The sequence below is a fragment of the Cygnus olor genome, chromosome 5 (genome assembly GCF_009769625.2).
Source record: "Cygnus olor isolate bCygOlo1 chromosome 5, bCygOlo1.pri.v2, whole genome shotgun sequence".
NCBI lineage: Eukaryota > Metazoa > Chordata > Aves > Anseriformes > Anatidae > Cygnus > Cygnus olor.
The window spans coordinates 60,409,323-60,429,179 of NC_049173.1; the positions used below are offsets into that span (position 1 = coordinate 60,409,323).

Sequence of the window (19,857 nt, forward strand, 5' to 3'; positions counted from 1 at the left end):
AGAGTACAGATTTAACCAACTTTTCCAGAAGAAACCTCAAACCTCCTGTGTACAAGTCTGAGAACACAGCAGGCCTCATTAATCTTACCTTGAGACTTCAAGATTCAGATGTCAGGAGCAGATATAAATAGCAAGATAGATAAAGACAGGTGGCATTTTTTCTTCCTTTAATCATATTCCAACTTCTTATATATTCCTAAAATATAACCTTTCCTGTTAAGTATGAAACTTGAGTTTGGGCTTGGCCGCTACTTTGACTTCAAATAAATACTGCACTGCTTCTCAAACTCTTCCTTAATAGGACTCATCTTTGTTGGTAATGTGAAAACAGTGCAGCAAGTTTCAGTCACCCCCATCAACTTCTGCATGGCCCCTTCAGGGCCTTTTCTGTCCTAGTTCCTCCTAGACTCATAGACATTTTCCTATCTTTTAGGTTTTGCACAGATTTAATTAGACACTTGTTAGCACAACTCTATTCTATTCAGCTCAAGTTTCTAGTGCCATAACTATCATTATAATCTCTGAACATCGCTTAGAAATTTAATGTAGGGTCAAAGTTTTAGTTTCAGACAACTGAAGAGTCCTGAACCCACTGCTGAGTCTTGCAGCACCCTGTTACAAACTTGCACATCCACCAGTGATCTACAAAAACATCTGTTATTCAACATCAGTAAATGTTTTTTCCACCAGCTAGTGACATTTAGTGATCTCAAAGGAAAAGTTACTTAATAAGCTTTAACAGCTTTTCCAAGTATAAACAGATCCCTTCTCTCTTCTTTGAGAATGTAGGTACACAGGTTATGAACCCATGTCTTCAGTGCTACAATACAACACTGGAATATGACGAAGTGGTATAATGTTGGTGTCTACTAACCTCAGGAAAATAATAAATACCATAGTAGGCATTACAAAAATCGTCTTTGGTTTTCATCCAGATAAGATTTAATATGATTTTAATAAATAGTAGTTATGTATTACACCTACAATATTTCAAAAATATAACCCAAGAAACACAAGAACAATTGGCTTTCTCATCTGAACTGCACCGAATGACTGTCATGACCATTTTTTGTAAGTACTTTGAATTTAAACCAATCTCATTTTTATTATTTTTGTACTCCTTCTATGAATATGCTTAACATTCAAGAACACAAATTTTAGTGAGAATGTTCACACTGTAAATCAAGCCAAAAGTAGCGAAAATGTTAACATTAGTTTGCAATGCATTGTGTAATTCAAAGTTTTAGTTCCACGTTTATACAAATGTAAACTTCCAAGTACAAGGAACAGTCTTTGATCAACACAACATATAATTCTGAGTTTGCAACAAACAAATGAATAGCCCATTCAAAGTCATTATGTGTGGTTGATTTCAACTTCAGACTTCAACAATCTGTGGATTATTTAACTAGCTCAAAAAAAAAATTTGCTTTTATGATTTCATTTTTAGAGCCAGTCCCCATGAGATGACTTTTTTTTCCCTGCACATACTGCACATCTCAAGCTTCTGTCAATTCCAGAGTGCTAGCTTTCACCATTTTGCAAGACTCATACCGCAAACCCTTGTGAGCTTTTCATTGAAGCAGTAGATCACTAAAGCCTTCCAGCATCTGGCTCACTAATAGTTTTCCATTTGGAAAACTATTATTTTGGACCATCTGAATCATAGTTCCTTCACTAACTTTTATCTCATTCAGAGAGTTTAGAACTGGTGCGTTTCAGTGCTCCCTTCCAGTTCTAAAGTCTGGAGCGCCGCCTAGTGGAAGCCCAAAATTCAGCAAGTCTTTTTTTTTTTTTAAATCTGTGTATTACATCCCTTATTGGTATCACTCCCAGCTCTGTTCTTATAGCAAAACAACATATAACGACTTCAATTTGATTTCATACGTTAGCATTTTTATATCAATGTGGATCAGACTCCAAGATAAAACAAAGTAGTAAAAAGAAAATCTTAGGCAGAATAGAAATTAAGTGTTGATTTTCCACTATGACAAAAGCCTTCTTTCACTTCAGAGATCTCAGCATTAGAAAGTCTCATCAGGTAATGGCCAATAGTAATATTTTGCCCAAGTCTTGTTCAAAATTAGAAAATACATATGACAATTATACATTTTATATTAATAAAAGGAAAACATCATTCTGGTCCAGTACCAAAACCTACCAATGGTAGGCTCTGGTTTAACCAGCTGAATTGCTAGAAACAGATATATATATATATATATATATATATATATATATATATATATATTAATAATATGTAAAAGTGAAACAGCAGCTTAAACAAGTCAATTATTTCCAGAAGCTAGAATTCACTTCAAATTGATGCTGATATCAATTTTAAGAACTGAAAACTCCATCCACAAACAGAGAAGGAGCTGAAAATGCCTTTTTTTTTTTTTTAGTTGGAAGCCTCAAACAGCTGTCAAAAAAGACACAAAATAGCAAAAGTGAAATTAGTGCAGCAAAGCAGCAGCACTGACAAGAAAAAATGCCATCTTTCCTACAGAGAAGGACAAGAACAGGGAAAAGGCACATATGCTCACATCAGTATACTTGTTTCTTTTTAGACGTTTGTCTGTAAAAATCAAGATAGTAGTGGGAAACCTATTCCAGGATTAACTCATAAGAGAAAAAGTGTTGCTTAGGATAATCAATGTCTTTCTGTTCTGCTAGTGTATAACGTTCTGTATACAGTTCTGTATACCGAGATTGATGTCTTGCCTGACCTGCCAATAAATCTTGCTTTCAATGATTATCAAATATGTATTTGACATACAAAGATATGTCAATGGGGAAAGAAATATATATAGATAAATAGATTTATATATATATATATACATACACACACACACATTATTATTATATCTTTATTTAAGCAGAACAAAACTGGAAAGTAAATAGTAGCTAAAGAAAAATAAACCCCGGTTCTTAACCAGATACTATAGCACGTGCTCTGAGAACACTGTGCATCTGACATGGACCATCATTGTAATCTACCATGATGTTATGACTTAATAAGCATAGCAATAGGAACGTCTTGTTAAAAGAAACCCTTGGAAGCTTCTGGTCTCTCACCTGGTTGGTAATTCTCAGAAAAGATGGAGCAACACTACAAAATCTAGTTTTTCTTATGTGGAGTGCTTAATCATACACAGGACATTTATCAGTCAAAGTATTTCATTTTATAGGTAACTTGTCCCTCCTTTAAGAGGAAGGAAATAAATTATATACATATTTATTGACTTTTAAGTATGCTTTCTTGGTCATAAGTTTGTAATATTTTGATTAGGTCATTTTATTTCTTTAGGTAGTCTGGATTCAAACAAATTATGTTGCTCTGAGACTAATAAATGATAGCATTCTTTTTAAATTACAGACAATACTTGAGTAGAAAAGTTCAGACAACTCTCCACAGTATAGGAAGAGGCTATACAGATAATAATACCACTTCTAAGGAAAAACTTTCAGTAAGCAGTTCTGCTGACTGATACACTGACACACTCCAGTAAAATGCTGTGAAGCAGCTACTGCCTTGCTTTAGAGGACAACCCAGACTACAGACTGCAATAAAAAAAGAAAAAAAATGAAGCTGCTACTTTGAAAGAGAACTTCCAGACATAACTTCCTTTCTAGGGCTCAATTTCATAAGAATATTGCAAGAAAAGACTTCTGTACACCTCTGAAATCTGCTTATAAAGCATGAACAACTGTACCCTGCAACAATCAAGTAAACAGAGGTTAAAGTCTGCCTGCTGTGACATTTCCATGCATTCTGTCAATACTCTCATGCTTACACACAGGACAGTCAAAAACCAAAGGAAATGTGTCTAAGTTAAAAAACCTCCAAAGAAATAAAATGGAAAAAAACAGATGTGGAGAATTCTGAGAAAGAGAAACGGAGACATCCAGTTTGGCTTCGGTTACAAAGGGACCTTTCTAACATCCTAACACGTAGTTTCCTAGGGAATACAATGTTAGCATTGCTGTGTCTCTCTCCAGAAAAGGCACTGAGTCAGGAAATCTATTAAAAAGAAAAAAAATAAGCATATCCTCAATTATAACACTAACATAAAATAATTATTGTTTTTAAGTTATTGTAAGTAGAATTATTATTCTTCCTGAAACAAGAGGTCTATCAAGGACTCCATTATATTGACAAGGAACTGTGTTAAGGATATTGATTTTAGCTGGAAAAGCACTGGCAAGAGAAGACAGAAACAAGAAGGGGAAATTACTTTCTTTTAATAATTTTATTTTTTATTTTCAGTCCAGCTGTAAATAGGCTGAATACTGGAGTGGGAAAAAGAAGTGCTTTAGATGGTGGTTGCTGAAATAGCTACAGACATTATGCATCAGATCTTCCTGGGAAGGAATAACCAGTGTTTCACTGACTTTGAAGCTATGCTAATTTACACCAAGTACACACTGCATAGCACTGGTCACATGGAAGAGCAGATGGGAGGAGAAAGGAAGGAAAACAAATTATTTTTATTTGTATTTAATAAAATTTTGCCTACAGGCTTTATGTGACTCAGTACTGAACATCTGGGATTGATCATAGGATCACAAACTGGAAAGCAGTCATCTGGCTTCTCAAAATACACACTTTCAGTTCCTGTTCCGTAACTTCATTTTTTTAAATGATAAACTGCAACAGCCATTTTAAGTCGTCTTAATACTTCCAACCTCAGTAATTTTAGCTACTTTTTCACATCATGTTATCGGACAACTAAGTCTTTTTTAATTCTGGAGTGGCAGTAGTTTTGGGGATTGCCCTCTGTACATACACACACTATTAGTTCATTTTTTACTTTCAAAATTTTATGAGACAATGATAGTCTTGCAACTCCAGTTTTTATTAGCTCTATTCCTCGCAAGCCTCATGGGAGAGGCCCAACATGTAATGCAAGATGCAGCACTGATGAACTACATCGACCGGCGTATCCTATCTTTGGAGGTACGTGCTATCTGTATCATTCAGTAATACTGCCTAACTCCAGGTTAGGAAATGCATGCATGTTCCCCTGTGTGTGTGAATACTGAAAAATTTGTATGCTAGTCAGCATCAGGAAGACTAGTTTCCAGCTTTTTCAAATAACTACAATTAAGTAAAACTGTAGCTAAACTTTTAACTATAATGATTCCTGACTACCACATCCTTACTTAATGTACTTACTTTCATAATGTTATATTTTATTCTGTTATCACTTGTATTTTATTACACCATCAGTGAAAATTAGGTAAGTGTTTAAATTACAGTCACAGTCCATCCGAGGGACCAGTATAACCATATTGTCACCAGCAGAATTTTTGCCAAGTAGTAACAAGGAGATAGAAAAAAAACACAGGATAAATTCCTATGTACTGATGAACCTAACCAAAAGAGTCATTTAAAACACTTTGTGTAACCTAGCAGTGTAATTAGGATCTGCATTTTAATTAGGAGTTGAAATAATCCCCTCACAGCTGGGAGACTGAAACAGATATTTCCTTTCAATTATATAGAAGGAGCAGTTCCTGATAACATCTAGAGTAGTATAAATCTTTCATATATAGCTAAATCTAAGTTCACTTGCCCTTGCAGTATTCTTATTTATTTGTTTAGAAATACAGCCAAGAATTTGACAAAAAACCCTCAAACAGATGTCAGAATCTACATCTTCCAAAAGCCACACTACGTAGTACCTTGGTCAGAAGAGGTGTGCTCTCTGATTACAAGTAATCAGAGAGCATGTGTCCTTAAGTCTGTCTATTTCTATTCTCCATGTACATACACAGCAACAGACCACTGATTTCAAATAGATGGGGGGATTGCAAAGAAGAGAATAGCATGACTTTTGGAGTAATCATGAATGAAGTTGTAGTCTACACAGAATATACATGCATATATATATATATATTTTCTTCTGTGTTTTAACTCAAGAACCGACTGGAAAAATGTAACCAAGACATACTGGATTATGTCGAAGAATTCCGAGACTTTTCACAGATGGTGCTGTCACGCCTGGCAGGACTGAACAATTACGAGACTGAGGTTAAAAGTGAAGTAGAGAATTTGCTGACAAGAGTTGAACGAGCACAAAGGGACATAGACTATTTTGGATCTGTCACAGACTCTAATACATGTATAGAAGTAGGTGAAGACCTGGTGAAACAGCAGCTATTAGAAGCAGAAGAAGAAAAAAGGAAACTTAAACTCATGCTTAACGCAAGTAAGAACAGTTCACTTTTCAGAACTTTGATCTAATCAAGCCAGTTCCTCAGCCAATGCATGTATGCTGATACAGGGATAACAGATTTTCACAAGTTATGTGAATACAACAGATAATCACATGGTTTGGGGTTTTTTGTTTTTTTTTTTTTTCTTAAATACTAGTCTGTGAAATATAGATAGATAGATATGGGAGGAGTAGGTAAGGAAGTACAAATCAAATATTTATTTTGCAGATACTCTACAGCATATTAAATCCATCCTTTGGAAGCTGCTTTTTATTATAAGATATAAACTTAGAAGATAATAATAAAAAAAAGACTCTGAAGGTATGTTCTTGCAAAGACCCTGAAGAATTGCCAGTGCATTTCAGAGTACTGCAGCTGTACCAAGGAATTAATGGTGGTCTTTGTTATTTGGAGTGGCCAAGGGTAAAAGCTTCGGGAGTAAACTCACAACTTAGTAAAACCTAATTCAATACTACATTTTCCCTCTATTTTACTGCCCTCTTCTGTTATTCTTTTCTCCCTCTCCCCACCAAATACTTTATCAAGACAACACACTGTCTTTGCTATGAGCAAAGCTCCCCTCTAATTTGAAAATTAAGTGTTAAGGTATCCAGTATGAAGAATACATACAACCTGTAACTTTTTCCAAACAAATTAAATTTTATAAAAATTAAAAAAGTTATAAGAAATATAAACTGCTGTTTTAAACAGCTAGGTGAAAGACCTTTCGCATCCTCAATTATACAAATCCACTAACTTCAACAGAATTGAATTGACTTAATTTTACAAATAAGTTGACAATTTGCTCCTTCAGCTTTTCCAGCAACAGGGTATTAAGGCAGATGGTTAAAGAAGTGACCACCTATTCTGCTTCTAAGCTCTACTATTATACTGTGTGTCAGAAAGCACCGAATATCAAGGTCTTTCTTTTCACATATAGTCTTTTTTAATGTATAGTCTTCATTTATTTATATTTAATACAGGCTTTTTTTGAGAGAGAGGCATGAAGTTTCAGATAATTTTAAACTGCCTATAAAAGACGCTTGAAAAATTATTTTTCTTAGAGTTCTACAGGAAAAAAATTCCCTTGTTGGAAGTTACTACTTTTAATTTTCTTGTAGCAGTGCATAGCAACGTTATTTCTGTCAACACCAGTCAGATGTTTGCCCCATTGAAGTCTATGGGAAACTAATCATAGTATGGATTTTAAAGCAAGGCACTCTTAACCTCACCAAACAGTAACTCTGCCTCTGTGCTATATATTACCAAGAAGTTATGATTTTTTTTCCTGAGTAATTACAAGACTTAAAATTATAGGTAAAATTAATTGCATTTTTTATTTACTTCAAGTGCAACCCTGTTACTGGCACAGATTTAAGCTCATATACACTTGAGAAGAAAATAGTAGAATCACTTTTTTTTTACATTCAGTAGTTGATAGCTCATCCTGCTTTGGGTGGAAAATATCTTCTGCATATTATGGGGCATGACAAGAAATAGTGGGCTTTGAAGGTATCAGTGGAGAATGTGGAAAAACTTTGGTATACTTTCTGCTCATCATGCATGAGCAGAAAGTATAGTTTCTCATTCTTCCTGTAAGCTGTTATGAAAGCCAAGGACAGCTAATAGCTTTTCTCAAGGAGAGACTCTTCGCAGATATTGGATAGGAATCTGGCTATATGGCATATTTCTCCTGCAGATGAGATGCTACTAATGCTCACTAGGTATTTTGACTCAAGGATTTCAGGTTTTTTGTTTGTTTGTTTTTAATCTATCTGATCAATAAATGTTAGTTTCAGCAAAGCTGATGTAGCTTGCTCAGGGAAGCTGCATCCAGAGTAAGGATTTCTAACAAAGAGTCCAGGCTGTAGCAACAATATCCAAATGTTTTGGTAGAGAATACCAACCCACACAAATGACATAAAGGTTGCTTTCTAAAGGCAATTGGAATCTTGCCACTGACTTCAATAGGCTTGTATACAGCCAATAAGGGAGACTGGTTTTGCTTTCTCCATTTCATCTACTGCCAGAATTTCCTGCTTTAGGGCTTTGTTTGTTCTGTTTACTAAAATGGCTGCACTTCATTAAAGGCAATTCTTTAAACTTCAAATAGTGTCTCTTGTAATTTATGAGTGCCTGTGGTAAACAAGCTTGTTAATATGCTTTGCAGTAAAGTTCTTCCTGGAAAGGATGGTACCCAGTAAAAATCTTACAGTCTAAATACCCAAGTCTTCACAAGCTTCATCTGTGCAGAGGGCGTAAAAGCATAACAAAGCCACAAATATGACCTGTTTGCTGCTGGTACCAAAATTATACCTACAGTGAGCTAAAAAACTAGTCAATTCCACCAGCCATGCTTCTAGTGTAAGAATCAATAACACAGACATCATACCCGTTCATTTAAAGAACACATTAATGTATGGAAATTTCTGACTTTTTTTTTTTAATCTATATATTTGTACTAGTTTTTGTGCTTCAGGTGTTTGGAAGGTGAAAGGGAAGAAAACCCCAGAGTTTCGGCTTTTTTACAATGTTCTGGTCTCATTTGTCTTCCGATTATAAATGAAAAAAAAAAGAAGGAAAAAAGCAATACTGAAAAAAATTATACACAATGTACCAGAAAAATGGATTTTAGTCTACATACCTTCAATAAGAGATATATTTGATGATTTTACTGTACTAGTCTAACAAGTCACCTCTTTGAGGGTCAAAATTACATCCCTGGAAAAGAACAGGTAGAAATAATCAGGGAATCATTAGCTGTGCTGTTGGCCTCCTGTCAGGTACACAGCTAGAATCCCTTTTGGATAACACTGGTCTTACAGAGCAGAAAGCAACACAGTATGTGTTTATGAAGATCTTCAATATCCTTAGTAGGAAATGCCAAATAAATTATATAAAATGAACTTAAACTCTACTTGATATAGCTACACTGCTGACCTTTACTGATATATTCACCTTGGCCTTATAGTTGGATTAAAAGGAAACTAAGAAAGGGAGCTAGAAAATTCAGATATTCTAACGTTTTATTGTTGTCTTTGGGTGTTTCCTTACAGGTTGCGACCACATGCTTGCAGGTGTAAAGTCCCTAAAGATAGTTAAGAAGACGGGAGATAAGCATGGCTCTTGGATGAAAGATCCTGGCAAAAAGCATACAAAGATTTATTTATTAAATAGTTCAGTAAATAATGTTATTTTTGAATTCGCAAATATCATGACATTCATGGAAAGCAATCATACACTAAAAGCTCGCAGAATCACCCTGCCATTCCCCTGGGAAGGAACTGGCCATGTCATATATCAGGGTTTCCTGTTCTATCACAGACACGGCTCCTTAAATGAGATAATTAAATTCAACATCCAGAAAAGAAATATAGCTGATCAAATGGTCCTGCCAGGGGCTGGAAGGATTCCTGCCTATCAGCTTTCTCCATCTACAAAAATAGATCTTGCCATTGATGAGCAAGGGCTCTGGGCAATCCACTCAGAACCAGAGACTGGAGGCAACATTGTTGTTACTAAAATCAACCATGTAACCATGTCAGTGGAACACACTTGGGACACATCATGCAATAGCAAGGATGCTGAAGCAGCTTTCATGGCATGCAACACACTCTATGTTGTGTACAACTTTCCTAGTGGAGGCACCTCACGCATACATTGTGTTTATGATGTTTTGGATGCTGTAAATACATACGAAATACCAGCACTGCATTTTCCAAAACGTCAGGGTAGCCATTCCACTGTACATTATGATCCTAAAGAAAAGCAGCTCCTTGCCTGGGGTGATGGATCTCAGATCATTTACAAGCTTCACACCACGCAAAAAGTTTAGAACCTTTAGTTGCCTCTGGAATGTACTTGACAGCTAGCAGTCCCATGTCAACATGGTCTTCACTATGCATTAAAAACACATTACTTCCATCTGCTGCAACTTTCACCTATTCACATAAATTAAGGCTAACATGTGGCAGTGATCTTAAAGTAATGTCCATTTAAGAATTTGTAAGGACCCTATTAGGAATTACATGATGACTTATCACCATACGCGTACATGCACGCAAATTAGTCTTAAAGATTAAGGTTAAAAAAAAAAAAAAGAGTCTGACATGTTCTCTCCCAATCAGAACTATACTTTCTGCTTCAGTGGCATGGAAATCAAATGAGAAGTCCTTTCCATCCAACACATATTATCTGACAACCTTCACTACCCTAGCTCACTGCATAAAGCCTTGTTGTAAGCCCTGTAAAAGTCGCATGCTTCCAGAAAAGCAATCTACAGATTTAACAGCAGAAGTTTATTATATCACAAAGCAAAGGAGCATACACCCTCACCAACATTTGGTTTATATTAAACATATATTTCTTGCCCAATACATCAAGGCTATTCCTAATCACTGACCTTCTAGCCTATTTCCACCAAAACTCTACGTTTTGGTTATCCGTATAGCTGCACAGTCCATTTTTGTTCCTGATAACACATAAATGGCAGTATCTAGCTGCAACTAGTCAGCTTCAATTTGCCACCTTTCTTTTTTTTTTTTCTCCAGTGTATCACTGCTTGTAAGAGTGAATGTTCCTAAATGATGCATTCTATGCCATACAAGGTTTAACAGATTTTACATAGGACTCCAATTGTTTCCTCTCTTATCAATCCATTTTCAGCATCTAGTTGTGAGGCATTTTCTCAGTACTTCCAATCACTTCTATTGCTCATAGCTAAATATTTTGTAACCTATTTGACTCCAGCCAATACCTGTACAGAAAACACATCCCAGATGAGCACAGTAGTGCAAGTGAGGGCATGCCACTGCTCAGTCCTAGTTTTGCAAATAACAGAGAAACTCCAGGGAAATGCAACATGATTTGTTTCAAAAGTATTTAAAGAAAAAAAACAGAAGTCAAACACTAGACACTTATGAAATACAGGTTTTGGCTTTGGTTCTTTGATTTTTGAATTTTAATGATGGTAGTATTTCTGTTTACTTACAAAGAAGAGCGGTGCTTGAAAAGCAATCCTCAGCTGTTTCTACAGAAAATCCATTTTGTTCTTTTCACCAAAAAGAGCTGTTGTTTAGTTTAAAAATAGCTTCCACAGAAAAACAAACATCAGGGAATGATTTTGTAAAGGAGTTCCAGAATACAACTGAAAGCATATGGACTGATGAGTTGCAACAATGCTGGTCTGATTTTTGCAGAAGTAATTATATAATTCTAAACAGCCTTAATAACTACTGCATTACTTCCATGTCACGGAGGCTGCAAGAAGCACAGTTAAAGACATTCTGGGGCTGAGAGAAAGGAGGACTGTCACTTACTTACTGCATAATCATGGGTGAAAGGCAGATTAGACAATTTGGCCTTTTCCTCATCTGTAAAATTACACACACAGAAATACATATTAACCACCTCTGCAATGCTTTGAGATCCTTACTGCAAATGGACATGTAATCTTCTTTACTTAAGAAATAAAGGCTTTTTGACATAAATATGGATTAAGCTTGCTCTTTTAGAAAAGGCTTTCTTGGAGTATGCTATGCTCCACACTATTACACAGCAGAGAAAGCCTTCATTATTCTTCTATATAGATATATCAACAAACAACCATCCTGAGCCCACGCAGGGCAGTCTCTGAACCTTGCTGCCTGGGAAATCCAAACTCCACAATGAATCCACAGAGGTCCTAGTTTTGATAAAAACAAAGTCCTGCATGGATGGGCTTCAGTAGGTTATTTCATATTGCATAAAATGAAGAAGAAGATTGAAAAAAGAAAAAGAAAAAGAAAACCTAAACAAAATAGACTAATAAAGTTCTCACAAATCTCAAAACTGACATTCAGTTACAAGAAGGGGCAAGGTTTCAAGCCCTCTAGTACGAGAAATATACGTGAACAATAAAACAATTTGAAGAGCTGGAATTCCTAGATGTTAATCCTGATATTGATTTGTTGGCTAACAATTGATGTGCAATCATAAGGAAACAGATCAGAAGGAGACATTACTAAATTAGCCTGTCTCAACAGTTTTTAAGCCCTTCCTTCCATGACAAAGACCCCCACAAACTTCCCAGGGAATTTCCTCCATCAATTCACAATCCAGCCACTGGAAATTTTTTCCTAAGGCATAACTTCAGTTTTTCTTGCTGCAACGCATCCCCATTAATTTTTGTCATGTCCAAAATAAGAATACAAGAGCAGTCTTTTTTAATCAGAGAGTTATAAAATCCAATAGCCAATTTGAAAGAAGTACCAGGAAAAAGGAACATAAGAACACTAAGTTTATAACTCTGCTTATAATGATTCATGCCAGAGAGACTGTCTTTTTGTCAGTATCGCTGAAGACTTTTCTTTCATGAATTTGCCCAATTGCTTCTTATTTTAAAGGCCTGGTCTTATACTGCCTCCTCTATCACTGCCCATTTACCACAACTGTAGATTAGAAGACAAAGCATCAATGTAATTTCCTGTAGGTATATTCAATTTGAAAAAGTGATACTGTGTCATGTGGATGGATGGCTCTCCCGTTAAGAGTCACAGAGATTTTCTTTGGCTTTATGCTCACACTGTATTTTTCCAAAAGCAATTTTAATGCGTCTGCAAGATGTATGCTGATTTAATGCCAGCTTTCCAGTGCCACATCTGCAGTTGGTAGAAAGAGTCTCAACAGAAAAGGTTTTTAAGAATAAGTGCAAAATCTGATTTAAAGCCTTAGCTCTTCTCCACACGGACCCAAGAAATGCCAGGAGCCATCTACAATCAGATATTTCAATCTTAGAGGCAATCAGATCTGAACTATGCTTAGACATTACTGTGGAAAAAGTGTTATCTCCTTTAAAGATCTCAAAAAGTTTATTTCAGAAATCATTTTTAGCACAAGTAATTTTGCTGAATACTATGAATTTCTTGTTTTGACCACCATTCTAGAAGCTAGTCATCACAACCAGCAGAGGAAAAAAAATGTGGGACAAATGACAGCAATAAAGTTAATGTGTATAGCTCTAATTTTACAGGTTTACAGTTTAAGTTTCAGTAGACAAACTCAAAAAGCCTCCAAACTAGCCCACATCCTTTTCTTCTCACAACGTTAGCATTATAAGAAAAAAATAGCGTAATCAACATGCAAGGAGGAGAATACAACTGCATTCCTGATCAGTCCTATCAACAAAAATGTATTAAAGTTTCAAATAATAGATCAATCATTTCCCCAAAGTACTAATACCATCCTATAATAGGATATTTTAATATATTTTTTCTTATGAAGCTTGTACTAAAAACAATGTTGTTTTTTATTTCTAAAATCAATAGGTATAAAAGATGAACACTTGTTCTAAGCAATTTTAAGTTGTCAATGGTATCATATACTTGTATGTCCCAACATATAAGTCCACACACACAAACAGGAAAAAAACAAGGGCACACAGCCATACAACCATAAAACAATTTATCTACACCATGGCAGGTTTGCATGTGAAATCAGAACCACAAAATTTTGCATCCTACGCTTATTTCATAATCTGAAACAATGCACTTTCTTTTTTCTCAAGAAGAGACCTAGTCTTTTAAAACAAGAACATTTGAGTTTTCCCCATTGACAACCATCCAGCTACTCCTACAACATAACCGTCCAGAGGTTTATCAGACACAGCATAGCACTGAAATCCCAGGAGCACAGTTAAGTTGCAGTTGATTTTGCAAGCTACAGTTTTAGTGACTCCCTCTAACACAGCTGTAAGGCGAGGAAGAAGCTGCTTAACACATTATTCCAGCTAAAGCAAACCTTTTGGATACACAGTTACGCAAATTTAATTTAAAAATTGCTGCTACAATATCTGTCTGATGTTACTCATTAAATTAAACACTGTAAGTATTATTATTCATTAAAAAAAAAAAATCACATTTTAATTTCATCCTTGTTTGTGTCCATGCTAAAAGAACTCCTATTTCCTCAAAAAACAGTCAAACAACAACATCAGGTGACTAACTGCCCAAGAAAAACAATAAGGAACGTTTGTAATTGAGATATGAATACTTTTTGAAAAGGAATGTGGTACCATCCATGGAAACAGAATCCCAGTACCTGACAGTACACAAGCAAGAAAAAGTAGAAGCTAAATTCCTATCCCTATTCATTCCATTGTTTTAGGGAAACAAATATTTCCTCTATATATAATTATACAAGTGTATTAAATAAAGTCAGCATTTTCAGGTTCTCCGTGAATGGTGAACTAGGCTTTAGGCCTGAATGTTATAACTATGTTTGTTTTTTGATTTTTTTTAAAGGAGCCTAAAAAGTAAGCCCTTTCTGAAAATAACTGCTAAAAACGAGTATGTGACAAATCTTTACACCAAAAAAAAAAAAAAAAACACAAGAAAAAAAAAAAAAGTATTTCTCCGGCTGAATATGCAAGTCACAAACCAGACCTGGATGCAGAAAACTACTGCCTTAAACAACAGTAACATCAAAAACGCAATTACTGACATACTAGCAAGTGACTGCGATAATTACAAGTGTGCAGTAAAGTCTAGTACCAAAATAAGAGCCAAGCACTTCTGCTAAAACGGATATCACAGCCACAGTAAAGACAACTGACCATAATTATTTCCTGTTCAGAGAAGCACTTTTTGGAGAAAGAAACCTCTAACTAGTTATTCCCGTAATAAAACAAGGAAAGTTCACATTAAGCTACAAAAAAAGAAAATATTATGTTATGATATCATGCAATAACACGTGCAGCTTAACTAAATTTGAAAGTTGAAAATAAAGTTGAACTGCAAGCTACCTGAAAAGGCTTGCTAGCCGCCCAAATATCAAAATTAACAATGCTTATGAAAAAAAACTTTCCCCCAATAAACTCTACTTTTATTTGAACTAACAGAAACTATAGTAAAACACAGAACAAGCAGCTTCAACTTTTAAACAGAGTTGAGCTTATTCAGAGGCTTATACAGCTGCAATCAGTGTGAAATCACAACAGTATTCAGAGGTCATTTGCAATGAAACACAGGTTTCCTCGTAATCTACCAAAACTCATGCAGCTGTGGCATTGCAATCAAGCTAAAAAACAATCCTCTTGAGAGGGCTCATGATAGTACTTAAATTGTTTCCCCAGCAGCTCTAGTTCCAGTGTGGTATAAAGGTATCTGGAGGCTGTATAGCTTCTACTGCCAAATCCTAGTCTGAGCTCTAATCACATGGATTAAAATATCCATGTCTTCTAACAGAAAAGTATTAAAAAAAAAAAAAAAGGCACGATTCAAATAGAATGTGTGTAATTTTCTAACTGAAAACATACACGTAGGTAGCTCATGGTAAAGGACTTAATTTGGATTTCTTTACCTCTAGCCTTAGTATTTACAGTGTGACTTTAATATGAGGTAAGATCTATGTATCTGCAGAGACAGACAAGTATTCCAGACATATACCTTGATTTGGGTGAAGACAGTATGATAACTTGTTTTGGCCATGCAGAAGAAAGGAAAATCTTTATGTAGCTGAGATTATTTACCAACCGCTAGTAATACTTCCCAATTTATATAAGATCTGCTATAAACTCAAATATTCATAATCTTACATTGACTTAGAATCTTGATAACTAGCTTTAAAGTTCATGGACAATATAAAGGAAGCCTAGCAAATGTGTTTGTAGTCATTTTTTTCTGCTGTGAGACGCTCACTTTCCTATGCTAGTTAATTTTAAAAATAAAAACATAGCAGGAGACACTTTTATTGTTATTTCTAAAATCTTGTGAAAGCATAGTGACCGGGAGGTAGGTGGACATCTTTCAATTAGGCATACTGCTCAAAGCCAGGACTGAGAAGAGATGCATTAGCAGTTTAGAACTGCTAAAAAACTACAGTCTTGGAGAGACAGAATATGTTTTTAGGTGCTAGGTCAAGTTTCAGAAAACCAAAAAGGTTATCTGTGAAGGTAGAGAAAGTAAGAAAGGGAACAGGCACGGGGAAGCGTCCAGAAGTCAGACTTCATGAAGAGTCAAGAAAGGTTCTTTGACAGGAAACCTTTATTGGGTAGAAACAGACTACTTGCCCCCCAGGGAATCTGTAAAACTAGGAGTTCTTGTTCCGGGTGTCAGTCATGGCCAATTACTTATAATTTCCGAGCTATGCATGCTATGGCACACACATACAGGTTATCAACTCCTGGATCTAAGACAATCATTACAGATTGGGTCCTGCTGCTTTTTTTGTAGGTAATGATTTGGTTGTGGGGTTGTTGGAGTTCTCTTGCAGTAGATTTTAGTGACTGCTTGCAGGCCAACCTTTAAAATAATTTTAAGATGTGTATCAGGCAAAGACTTTGTTATACCTGACTGATACATTGCCTGATCTTATATAAATCTCAATAGAAAGTATCATTTATCTTCTCTGTGAAGTCACATTTTAGCAAACACCAAAAAACACTAACAAAAGAAAGCTGAACAGTAAACTAAGAGCTCTGGCATGTGACTGAGTTACTGCATCTCAGCTGAGTCACGCAGGGTAAGTGACCTTGCCTGCCCTTGCAAACATAGAGGTCAGATGAAAGCGGTTTAAGCTAATCTTTACTGCCTGAGAGTTGCAACAAGTTAAGTCACATGCCATGGTTCGCTTCTGCAGCTAAGCAAACAGTATTTTGTTATATCAGACTTACTGAATTGTAAACAAAATATGCTGGAGCTGTCTGAGGCTTTTCTCTATAACAAAGATGACTTCTTGCATCTGTATGTATGATTATAAGAAAAAGAACTGCGCATTAACAACTGTTAAAGACAGAAATGATCAAGAGCATTATCTGGAGAAACAGAGGAGAGAGAACCTTGCCTTGCAGCTCAGAACTTGCAGGTAAGACAAACTTGGAATTTTCCTGCTGTTATGGTCTCTCCTATTTTTGAAACTAGTGGATTAAAAAAAATAAAAGCTCAGAAAAATTGCACCTTACTTGACTCAAACCTAAATGCTGGCTAGAAACTTTTGCCAGAAGGTAGCAGAACAATGGATACATTTTTAACAAATAAACAGTTTAATAATGTCTTATATAATTGAAAATACTTTCTAGCATGTATTTTTTCTACCATTTCTTAACACAGAGCATTTCAAACAAATTTAGATAAACACGAAATCCCACAGTGTTCAGAGTTAAGTCTAACCGAAACAAGCCTCATGGCTCATAACTACCTCAGTATAGAAAATAGAGTAACAGCTTATATGGTGGAGTATTCTCTATCCATAAGCAGGCAGTAACTTACAGTAAAAGCTCTATTTTCCAAGCTGCATTAAGAAGGTCTCTCCATGATGGTTACAGCAAACTTGGATGCAGATATTATAAACAGCTGTCTGTCTGGAACGGCTGCACCTGCCCTCCAATAGTTGCTTGTTTTTTGGTTTTGTTTTTCATTTACTGTGGTAGACTTGCCAACCTACAACCCTCCCCCCCCCCCCCAAAAAAAAAAAAAAAAGGCGAAATAGCTCAACATAGGGACCTACTAGTATACACCTGGGAGCCGAGAAAGTTAATTCCAAACACTTTCAAAGTCACTCGTACTTGTTTTAGAAGCTGAACGCTAGATGGAGCTACGTTCTTGTGGCACCACTAGCTAAACTCAGCTAGTTACAGCTGTCTGACATAATCCCAACTAATTAAATGCTAGCAGCCAGATCAATAGCTTCTTTACAAGTGTTTAAAAAAGCTAAACAAAAGTAACAGTACATTTCTGAAAGAGTTTTTAAGAGCTCTATCTGTCCATTAAAGACTTCTGAAATTTAAACAAAAGACTGGAAAACAAATCAGCTAAATAAGTATAGTATTCTCTAGGAAAAGTATCTATATGTTAAGGAATAAAAATAAGTGTATTTCATCTGACCTGGGGAGAGAGAGAGAGAGAGATCTGAACGAAGGAAGACTTTTATATTGTATATACTGCTACGGAACCCTTGGTATTCTAAAGTGAGAGAGAAAAAAATAGTACATTCAGATTTAGTATTAAGTACCTCTACTTGTCCAGATTACAAGAAAATTTCAAGCGTAATTTTATGTAGAAACAAAATATGTTTAAATAAACTCTCATCTGGAATATTTCCCTGTTACTCCACCAAATAATGACAGGAAAAGAGAAAAAAAAATCAAATCTTGTCCATTAAAAAAGAACATATGTTTAAAAAAAAGTTTTAAAGGGTAGGAGAAGGCTTTCTACCTAAGGACAGGAAATTGGTAATTTCTGGCAACAAATTTCCCTTGAAGATAAGGCAGGGTAAGCTTTCTAATGAAACATAAGGGATTAGCTGTATGGAGTCAATGGGGAAGCATTCTCTATGCCATGATTACCAGTCTACCATTTATTTAACCAAATTTACAAGAAGGGAAACCTCAGAGTGTTTAAATGCTTGTTTGTTCATAAACAAGTGATTACACAGTGCTTGCAGCTTTCAGTCCTCCATCACGTTATTTGTACATTATGTTTTAATGCTGGTGTTTCATATAACGTAGTCTATGAGTACGGTGATTTGGGGAAAGAAGTGAAATTACACGGGCTAACCTTTACTGTAGACTTCTTGGACAAAAGCTCGATAAAGGAGGACATGAGATCTCACACATCTCTTGCGAGAATTCTTGGGTAAGTTGCTTATAAAAAACCAGAATTGTTGGGACTGGATTTTAACTACAGTAGATGAAGCTAATTTACTCTTCTTAATAAACAGTGTAATTAAAGCTTTATAAAAACTTTTCAGCAAATATAATGGCAATTTGGATCATAGTGCATGGTAGTTATATCTTACTGAGATAAACCATTTGAGCAACATCTAGGAGCTCACAGATAACTACACCGATTTCAGATATGGAAGAAATGAAAATGGTTAGTAAAGCAGCATCCAGCAGTGTTCTCTTTTGGGGTTCCTAACTTGTTTTTTCTTAGGCCTTTTCTGAGGATGATTCTGTTCTCCCTGAATAAGCTTCATTGTTGTATATGAGAGTCCAAGACTTAACACAATGCTAGCTTTGTGACAGTAATGTGTCTGCACTAGTGCAGAAAAGAAACCACTCTTATTGACGGGGGACTTCTGGAATGGTAATTAGCCAAGAGGCCAGGACAGCTGAGGGAGTGCTTCTGAAACCTGCTACACTGAGACATGGAATTAACCCACTTCAGTGAAAATGACATTAAACATGATTTAGGATAGACACGATCAACAAGATAAAGTCAGCCCAAAATACAACAATACTGCAGAAGTATCAGCACCATATCCATCAAACACAAACAGAACACTAAAATGATTACATGTGAATATTGCAGCAGTAGCAGGACACTGGTTTGCATTCTATGCTTGCCCTGTGCTGCGGAAACTCTCTTGCTTCTGCCCTTCACTGCTTACGAAGGGAGTGGCACTGATTGCACAACCTCTCTGTTCCAGGTCCTTCCCCTTCACAGCACCAGGGCAAGGCCACACTCACCTTCCCATGTGCTGGCTGGCAGCACTTTTCCCAACAAAACACTGGAGTACAGCATGTGCCAGCAGGGGCTTGATAATTACAGGCGTGAACAAGAGAAGAGGTAACAACACTACGTGGCCATAAAGGGGTAAACGAGGTTCCAGCTGCTTTCTTTCATCATATGGAAAGTCACCCAGACATGTCCTAGACCATCA

General features: G+C 35.9%; 2 protein-coding genes and 1 long non-coding RNA gene across 11 annotated transcripts in view; 2 read left to right on the top strand and 1 right to left on the bottom strand.

Moving 5' to 3' along the window:
- The window catches only part of LOC121071566, a 299,785-nt gene that overhangs the window by 278,323 nt on the left and 1,605 nt on the right, over positions 1-19,857 (bottom strand). The window lies entirely within an intron of this gene.
- Positions 4,552-11,097, top strand: OLFML1 (olfactomedin like 1). Its single transcript, XM_040559912.1, has 3 exons — positions 4,552-4,957; positions 5,924-6,212; positions 9,276-11,097. The coding sequence occupies exons 1-3, from the start codon at positions 4,832-4,834 to the stop codon at positions 10,052-10,054; spliced, it is 1,194 nt and encodes a 397-aa protein (XP_040415846.1). The 5' UTR covers positions 4,552-4,831; the 3' UTR covers positions 10,055-11,097.
- Positions 16,836-19,857, top strand: part of PPFIBP2 (PPFIA binding protein 2) — a 111,355-nt gene continuing 108,333 nt past the window's right edge. For 3 of the 9 annotated variants that reach the window (XM_040559885.1, XM_040559883.1, XM_040559884.1), the window contains exon 1: positions 16,841-17,058. In XM_040559885.1, coding sequence (XP_040415819.1) covers positions 16,922-17,058 — 137 coding nt within the window. In that variant the 5' untranslated portion in view covers positions 16,841-16,921. Of the gene's footprint in view, positions 17,059-19,857 lie in introns of all 9 variants that reach the window. The other 6 variants (XM_040559886.1, XM_040559882.1, XM_040559887.1 and 3 more) reach the window with 6 other exon arrangements.

Coding starts and splice junctions, on each gene's coding strand:
- OLFML1 (XM_040559912.1), top strand. CDS start 4,832: ATGATAGTCTTGCAACTCCAGTTTTTATTAGCTCTATTCCTCGCAAGC. Junction 4,958..5,923: donor GGCGTATCCTATCTTTGGAG/GTACGTGCTATC, acceptor TTTTAACTCAAG/AACCGACTGGAAAAATGTAA. Junction 6,213..9,275: donor TAAACTCATGCTTAACGCAA/GTAAGAACAGTT, acceptor GTTTCCTTACAG/GTTGCGACCACATGCTTGCA.